Raw genomic sequence first — 7,828 nt, forward strand, 5'->3', positions numbered from 1 at the left:
TGCAGTTGGGCAGTGGTGAAATAAAGAAACTGCTCAGGTAGTGACTCTCTTATTGTTCTAGTCTGTGAAGTTGTTTTTTTCTCCCAAAGCTCTTCCATAAATCTTTCAGGCAGCCACCTTGCAGGCCTGCTGCTCTGTTCAGACTCAACCATCCTGCCCCAATTTCCCAATCCTGGCTGTATTCAGCCCAAGTGCAGCCCACACTCCACAGTAAGGACTGTCACAGGGTGGCATTACTCAGTAGGCCAGAGCTTAAAGCAGTGTGTGGCCTCTCTGCCCACACTGAACAATGGAGGAGAGAGCTGGGAGATTGCAGCCCTGCAGATGGGTGCTGGAACTTCAGGTATCTGCATGAACCTCCTGGCTGGCTGGGGGCAGAAACCTTTCCTAGTCTATCTGAGAGATAAGCAGGCTTCACCCAAAACAGAGCAAGGAAAAGAGAGCAGAGCAGCCAGGGGAGCATGGACAGCACAAGCTGCAGCCCAGACACCAAGGACAAGCAGCCTGGTTTCAGCAAGACAGAGTGGGAGTTATCCTGTGTGGGCACCACACTGCCAGTCTCCACTGCCAGCCTGGCAGACAGCAAGTGCCACAAGGACTGCTGGCTCCAAGGCCAGCTGTGCCATCCAGCTCCTCGCCAGGCTGCCACACACGTCCTCCCCCAGCCACTGCCACCAGAGCTGAGCCACCAGCACCAGCTGGGCACTGGCCAAGCCTGGGAGGAAGCTGAAAGCAGTAAATAACAATTGAGATTGGCAAACATCAGCTCAGAGCAGCAAGGGTGGGCTAGGGAAAGGGATTCACTCACTCCCCAGAACCCTGGAGGGGTCACACCAGGCATCTGAGTGCAAGGACACAAAGCAGAAATAGATTGTGGTTCTGGGTCTTGGCTCTGGAAACTTCCTGCTACTGGGAGGCTTTAATGCAAGAGAATAAAGCAGTGATGTTACACTTGTAGCCTTTGGTCTTCCTTAAATTAAGCAGTAATAAAAAGTGGCTGCAACAGTTTCCCTGAAGTGCTTCTCCAGCCCCCTGCAAGTGCATATACAGCAATCAATCTTTCTTTGGATCAAAGGTTAATGACTTTGAAACAGTAAACTACTCTACAAAAAATAGGTTGCAATTATGTCAAAAGTAATCTCAATGTACAAGTGCAAAAAGTCTCTAAAATACAGAGTAACATTTTCCTCCAAACCTTAGTTGGTTTTCCTTTCTGTAGAACAAGCCTCACGTGACTGTTAGGCATAGGAGGTGATGCTCCAGGTGAAACGAGAGACAGCAGACTGGGACACACACATGCAATCCCTCCTCTGGGCTGAAAACCTGAATTAAATGAAAGCAACAGTACAGGCCAGAACACTGGTCCCTGGGCCAGGAAATAAGAGACCTTGGACATTTCCACACCCTTCTTCTTCCTCCATCCCTTCTGTATTTCTCATCAGCTCAGGCATTCTCTTCTGCACATTTGTGCTCCAAGGCCCCATCAAGCTCAAAAGAACTCTTGGTTATCACTGACTTAGAGGGGCTGCCAACGTCCCTTCTTCCCAGAACTTGCATCCCAAATGGAAAGCTTGTCTGTTCTGTGATGGAAAAACAACTGCCAAGATGTGTCCCTCAGGCAGAGGTTGCAGTCAACTGCTAAGGATAGGTGCAATTTCCTGAGAGACTTTCACAAGGAACCACTCAAAGCAGTACAAAGACACACAGGACACACAGACATGCACTGAAAGTTAAAAGCAGTGCCTTGATTTACTGTGGGACTAGAAACACCACATAACCTCCTCCTCTCGATCTCTCCACTCGTAAAGCCCAAGGCCCAGCTGTCTCCTCCCGCCAGCCCTCTGCTTTCCAGCATCTGGCAAAGGTCAAATGACACAGCAAGCTGGGAGACATGCAAACAGTTTAGCCATCTTTTTGCTGAAGTCATGTTTGAGTTCCTGCAAAACAAATAATTAATTAATTAAATAAATGAAGACAAAAATACCAAGGCGCAGAGGAGAGAACGTTATACAGAGATGCCCTCTGCCGGTCATGAGCCAAAAGAATTCCATCCACCAGAGACAAGGGTTTGCAACTTCCCTCTTTTCACAGATGAGCTGCTAAAAATACTCCCTTATGTGGTGCAGAAAATTTAAATTTAGTGGATTTTTAGCCTGACTGCTAAAGTGATCTTGCAGGAAAGTGCTTGCAAGGGCAGTCCAGCCCCCTGCCTCATTTGTTTTCTATCTTATTATCTTTGGATAAGTCAAAGAACTTCCAACAGGAAAACAAAGGCATCCACAAAAATATTCTGCCACGTTGGCCAGCTGAACTGACTCACTGGCTGCCTTGATGTAATAGAAGGAAAGAAGTGGGAAAACTGGGCCAGGAAAAGAGACACATCCCTGTTATTTGAGGCTGGCTTTGCTGTAATAGTTAAATTCTGCAGGCACTTGACACACAGTCCACAAGTCCCTGCAAGTTGTAACAGCCTCTGCAGTCCATACTAGGAGCAGAAAACTATTTGAGGCACTAATCAATTCAGAGCATGCCTCTCTGTTGAAGTAGGGTTGTTATTTGATTACAGCTATGATTTTAGACAATTTCCAAGAAGCACTGAGAGCTTGCTCAAATGATACAAACTGCAGATTTAAATCTGTTGTCAGTCTATTAAACAGTGCAGATCTATTGCACACACATCACCATCAGCTCAGCCCTTTCTTGTATCAGTTTAATTCCTGCTGGTATAAATCCCTGATTTAATTTACTGACTGGGAATTAAATCAGCATGAACTGGTTTCAGTGCATCTGTGCTGGGTATTTGTGATGATCCAACCAGACCATTTAAAAAAAAGGTCATTGGATCAGAAAGCTCCACTGACAGACACAAATTCTTAGGAGATGCAATGTAATAATTTTGCACACTAAAGAACAACATGCAGTGAGTGGGCAGCCCTCCCCTACTTTATTCTTTTCCACTTGTCTGCCAATATATTTTACAGTCAGGAGAGTTTTGTACATGTCTCCATAGTGCTGGAATTCTGGGAAAATTGGTGGGCTGCAATCAGATTGTCACTGGGGCAGACAGTTGGCCAGGGGTTGTGCGTACTGGGAGCAATTCTGAAACCAAACATTTTACATCCAGAAGGGTGCCAGGGAGCTGCTGCTTTTCCATCCTTGAGTTTAGTGGAGGATTAACAGGGTTATCAAGATAATCAGCTGTTGGAGATCCTTGTGCTAAGAATCAACCCACAGCATCACACACCCAAAGGGGTCTTTGTGTCCCATCACCCTCACTGCTATTGCTGGGGCCCACCACTATCTCTAGCCAGCTGTTAAATGTCTTTGGGATTTCTCTTCATGCACAATATGCTCTGGCAAACTCTAGGTTCACCTGGGAATGGCACAGAGGCTGCCTTCTACCTCTCCACTACAGCCAAGGCTGGGATCAGATGGACTTTACAGAATAGCTAAGGGGTCCCTGTGTGTGCTCCAGCTGCTTCTGTGCTATGAGGGGTTTGCTGAAGCTGGATCTGCAGGTGTTTTTAAATTTGTGCTTTGCAGGAAGACACCTATTTTACTGAGAGAGCTGGAAAAAGCTCAGATGTCTCTCTTCCACACTGGATACAGCTGGTATATACCTAGCTCCTCACACCAGGCAAGGCTACTGTGCAGACTTCTCCCCAAGGTAGGAGGCATTCTTTCCAGTCTTCTTGAGAGTTTCCAGCAGGGTGTCAACGTTGTGTTCCGAGTCAATACACACCTTCTTGTTGGGCAGGTCAATGTCAAAGTTGACACCTATGAGAAAAAAATTTTGCATAGTTAGAAGCAGCCAAATGGTGCAAGCACAGGGAAAGCTCACCTTCACACATCTGTGCTCCCCAGGCCATCAGTCAAATGGACAATTTGTCTCCTGCCAGAAATACCACCACCAGCCAGCAAAACCAAACTGGTATCCTGCCAGCAGTGGTATGAAGGTAGCCAGATCTGCTCTAGGTCTTCATCAGGCACCACAGTCCCTCAACTGCTTTAATCTGCTCACCCCACCTTGGAACAACACAATCACTCATGCAGGAACCAGAGTAAACTGAATTTAAAGCAACCACTACAATCTCCACCCAGCTCAGCTTGTGCTGTGGTTTAGCATGGATAAGGTCAGGACAGGTTTCCTAAGCTGGTGGTATCACCTAACAGCTCTAAGCAGAAGGAGGGAAGAGACATTTTACCATGTGGCTTTCCCAATAAAGGTGAGCTACTCTCAGCCCAGTGAAAGGAAATGGACATGAAGTCTCTATGCAGTCATGTATTTTCAAAAACTTGTAGGTATGTATCAGCTTTGAGAGCTCTGCCACATCATCACATGAGGCTGGTATTGGCCAGCCTGCTGAAGAGTGATGGAGGTGCTGACAGATACACAGAGAAATTGGGATTGTCACAGGCTGGTAACAGGGTCTGGAAGAAGTTGGAAGGCCTTTGCCTTGGTGACTGCAAACTGCTCTCCCTTGGAGTGGAGCAGGTCCTCACAACTGGTGAGTACAGGCCAGATCCTTCTCTCTTGGAAATGCCAGCAAACAGGAGACATGGGTTATAATTTTCCAGGTGGTATTAAAAACAGGCTACACAGACAACCACCAAATGCTCTGCTCAGCAGCTCTTCACTGTGACTACTGATGACACAACTAGGGAAGCACCACAGACACCCCAGGCCTCCTTGGAAACAAGGCCAGGCAGGACATCCACCTCCCTTCCTTCTGGCAGCCTGAGCAGGGGTCTACCAGTGTCCTTCCCAGAGGGTTCAGGGTGAGGCCCTGGTGACTCAGAGCCACCTGCAGCCACGGCAGCTCCTCCCTCCCTTGACATTTCTCCAGGGGTCACAGACCTGCAAGCAACCAGTGACTTGTTACCAACCAAGCAGCAGGCTCAGAGCAGAGCAAGGAGGAGAAGTTTCCAACTTTCAACTTCTACCCACAGCGTTATCCTTCAGGATGGAGGATGCCAGGGCACTGCCCTGGAGCTGGCTGTCCCACACCCAGCACTGACTCACCTCCCAGCCTGTGCAGGACACGGGTGACTGCATTGGAACAGCCTTCACAGGTCATGTCCACGAAGAACTCGTGTTTCTGAAAAGAGGTAGTCGAGGGGTCAGGGAGAGCACAGCTGGAAACACACCATGAGCACTCCACACCTGCTTTTTTCCTTGCAGAGGTGGGTTCAGAGCCTCCCAAGACAAAAGGTTCACACAGACCCCACTAAGGGAACCTCAGCAAAACTGAAGGCTCCTGGTACTCCTCCCTATGGTGTCCTTATGCTGTCACAGCACAATCCTGAGGGGCCTTTTAGATTGGCTATCTCCAGAGTCAGCACAGGTTGCCAGCTCCATGGCCTCTGCTGGACTCACTCAGCTTGCTCAGGGGAGCCCAGGAAAAGCAAATCTCATGCTTCCAGCATGTCCTGACTTAAGTCTGCGAGGTTTTCAGTGCTTTCCCATCCTATTCTTCTTGCATCTACAAAGCTTCTGGTCCCCAGTATAATAAAAATAAAAACAAAACAGAAATTTAAGGAAAATTAGGGCTGTTTTACATCCCTCCACTCCACTGGGGCCCCAGCGATACCTCCACCACTTGTGAGCAACACTGGATCAACAAAACACTGTTTGCCTGTAACTTAACAACTGCCTTCAACCTTTGGCACCAGACAGGTCCTAATTTCCTTCTTCTTGCACGTGCTTTTTACTTTCCTTAAAAAAGAAAAGTAAAACTATTTTTCAGTTGTTATCTACAACCCATATTTCCTTCTATTCAGAACTATCTTGTGCCCCCTGCCACTGTGAGGCTAAAACCCTCTTGGGATTATTTATCTGGCAAGGAGCTTGGGTTGGAGGTTCCCATTATTTTTTTTTTCAGTGTAAATGCCATTTCCTTCCCTTTTATTTCCCACAGGCCTTGGGTGCTTTGGGGAGGCGTGCAGGCAGTGAGGAAGGAGAAGCCCACCAGTGCTCCCCTTCTGCACCCGAGCCCTGGGAGCTGGGGGGCCCTGCGTTTGGGGAAGTTCGGGACAGGGGAAACCCTGCGGTTTGGGGGAACTGCAGGATCTGGGGGAACCTTGCGGGGCTGGGGAAGCTTCGGGGACTGGGAGAGCCCGGGGAACTAGGGGAGCCCCGGAGGCTGGAGGAGCCCTGGAGAAGTGGGATAGCCTCGGGGGGCTTGCGGGAGCTCCGGGGGCTGGGGGAACCCTGGGAGAGCTCCGGGAGATTGGAAGAGCCTCGGGGAATTGGGGAATCCTGGGGGGCTGGGGAGCCTCGGAGACTGGGGGAATCTGGGGGACTGGGGGAGCCTGGGAGGCTGGAGATGTCTCGGGGGACTGGAGGAGCCCTGGGGAGCTGGGAGAGCGTCGGGGGATTAGGGAACCCTGTGGAAATGGGCGAGCCCCAGTGCGCTGGAAGAGCCCCGGCGATTCGGAGAGCCCGGGGGCTGCGGGAGCCCCGCGGCCGCTCCCGGTACCGGGCAGCGCCCTCCCTGCCCGCCGCCCCGTCCCGTCCCCGCAGAGCCCCCAGGCCCTCCGGCCCGCACCCACCGGCATGGCGGAGCGGCGGTCCCGGATCCCGGATCCCCGGCGGCGGCGGGCGCGGCGCGGAGGAAGGGGCGGGCCGTGCTCGGCCCCATGGCGCGGCCGCGGCCTCGGGAGGCGGGGATGCCACGGAGGATGGAGGGAAAAGCGGTGGAGAGTGTTTGGATGGTGGCTGGTCCATGTGGAGCTCCAAAACCCTGCCGGGTGCTCTGCCCGCTGCCTTAGCTCTGCAGGCTGAGGATCAGCACGGACAAATGGCTGTGGGAGGGAGGTGGGGAGAGACATGAAGATGGGGCCGGGCTGCTTGAGAAAGATCATTCCTCTTCGTCTTTTGAGGTTTTTGAGGTGTATTGGCTTGGGAGAGCTCCGGTAGACTGGATATTGAAGGAGGGAGGTTTGGGGGGGTCTCCACTGCAGAGCAGGTTGAGAAGAAGGGTGGCTGTTCCTGAAGATGTGCTTGCTTGCTTTGGGGGTTTTGTTTTTTGTTTGCCTTTTTTTCCCCCCCCTCCTTTTCCCTGGCTGTACGGCCCTTTGAAGGAAAATTAATTAGTTTCTGAAAAACTTGACTCAAGGTGTAAGAGACTGTAGCAGGGCCGGGAGCAGCTCAGGTGCTTTCCCAGGGAAGCTGGAGAGCGCACAGTGCATCACATCAGGGCTCAGAGAGCTGGCAGAGCAGTGTAGTGTGACACACTTCCTCACCACGTGCTGCCTTTCAGCATCTTCCTCTTAAGAAGCCCAACCTGTAGCAGGGAAAATAACCAGGGTGCTTCTTGTTTGCTGCCACACCAGCTGGGGGTGAGGATACTCGTTTTAAGGCGCAGAGGATGCTGCTGCTGCACTGATGCTTTTGTAAAAGAGGAATTACCTGCCCCACTCTTGCCCTGCAGAGGGATGTCCAGGATCCCCCTGGCAGCGTTTATTTGGGACGGGCTGTTGTGCTGGGTCGCTGGGCTCATGTTAAACTTTCTAAAAGTCTGCAGTGCTGATTTATAAACTGCCAGATTGCAGTGTGGCTTAGGCTAAAAATACCGCGGAGGTATTGGGGGAGGATATTAATGGTGAGCGTGGCCTCATGCCAATCCACTGTCTGTATCTCTTGCTGCAAGGCACGGCAGGGAGGGGTTTTGCCAGCGCTTAGGGATGTGGTGGTGGGCAGGAAATCATTTTTATAGGGTGAAATCTTTGAGTGCTTCATGTCATAGATACACGTAGGATGGGACGTGACACAAACAAATGGAAAGCTATGGCTGCCTGGAAGCTGCTTAGCTCTGGCTCACTGCCT

General features: G+C 50.8%; 1 protein-coding gene across 2 annotated transcripts; it reads right to left on the minus strand.

The window, feature by feature from the left end:
- Nucleotides 1-1,719: 1,719 nt before the first annotated feature.
- Nucleotides 1,720-6,753, minus strand: ATOX1 (antioxidant 1 copper chaperone). Of its 2 annotated transcripts, XM_085073764.1 has the most exons (4): nt 6,553-6,716; nt 5,024-5,099; nt 3,621-3,777; nt 1,720-1,937 (listed from the first exon to the last, which is right to left on the minus strand). In XM_085073764.1, the coding sequence occupies exons 1-3, from the start codon at nt 6,556-6,558 to the stop codon at nt 3,644-3,646; spliced, it is 216 nt and encodes a 71-aa protein (XP_084929890.1). In that variant the 5' UTR covers nt 6,559-6,716; the 3' UTR covers nt 1,720-1,937; nt 3,621-3,643. The 2 variants fall into 2 exon arrangements, with proteins under 2 accessions (XP_084929890.1, XP_084929891.1); XM_085073765.1 differs by lacking the exon at nt 1,720-1,937 and having other exon boundaries at nt 3,522-3,777; nt 6,553-6,753.
- Nucleotides 6,754-7,828: the final 1,075 nt, after the last annotated feature.

Source organism: Lichenostomus cassidix, chromosome 13 (assembly GCF_008360975.1).
Source record: "Lichenostomus cassidix isolate B80296 chromosome 13, HeHo_3.0, whole genome shotgun sequence".
NCBI lineage: Eukaryota > Metazoa > Chordata > Aves > Passeriformes > Meliphagidae > Lichenostomus > Lichenostomus cassidix.

Excerpts from the sequence above, each read along its gene's own strand:
- ATOX1 (XM_085073764.1), bottom strand. Across the intron at positions 3,778-5,023 it reads TGTCCTGCACAGGCTGGGAG|GTGTCAACTTTGACATTGAC; the intron begins GTGAGTCAGTGC and ends TTTTTCTCATAG.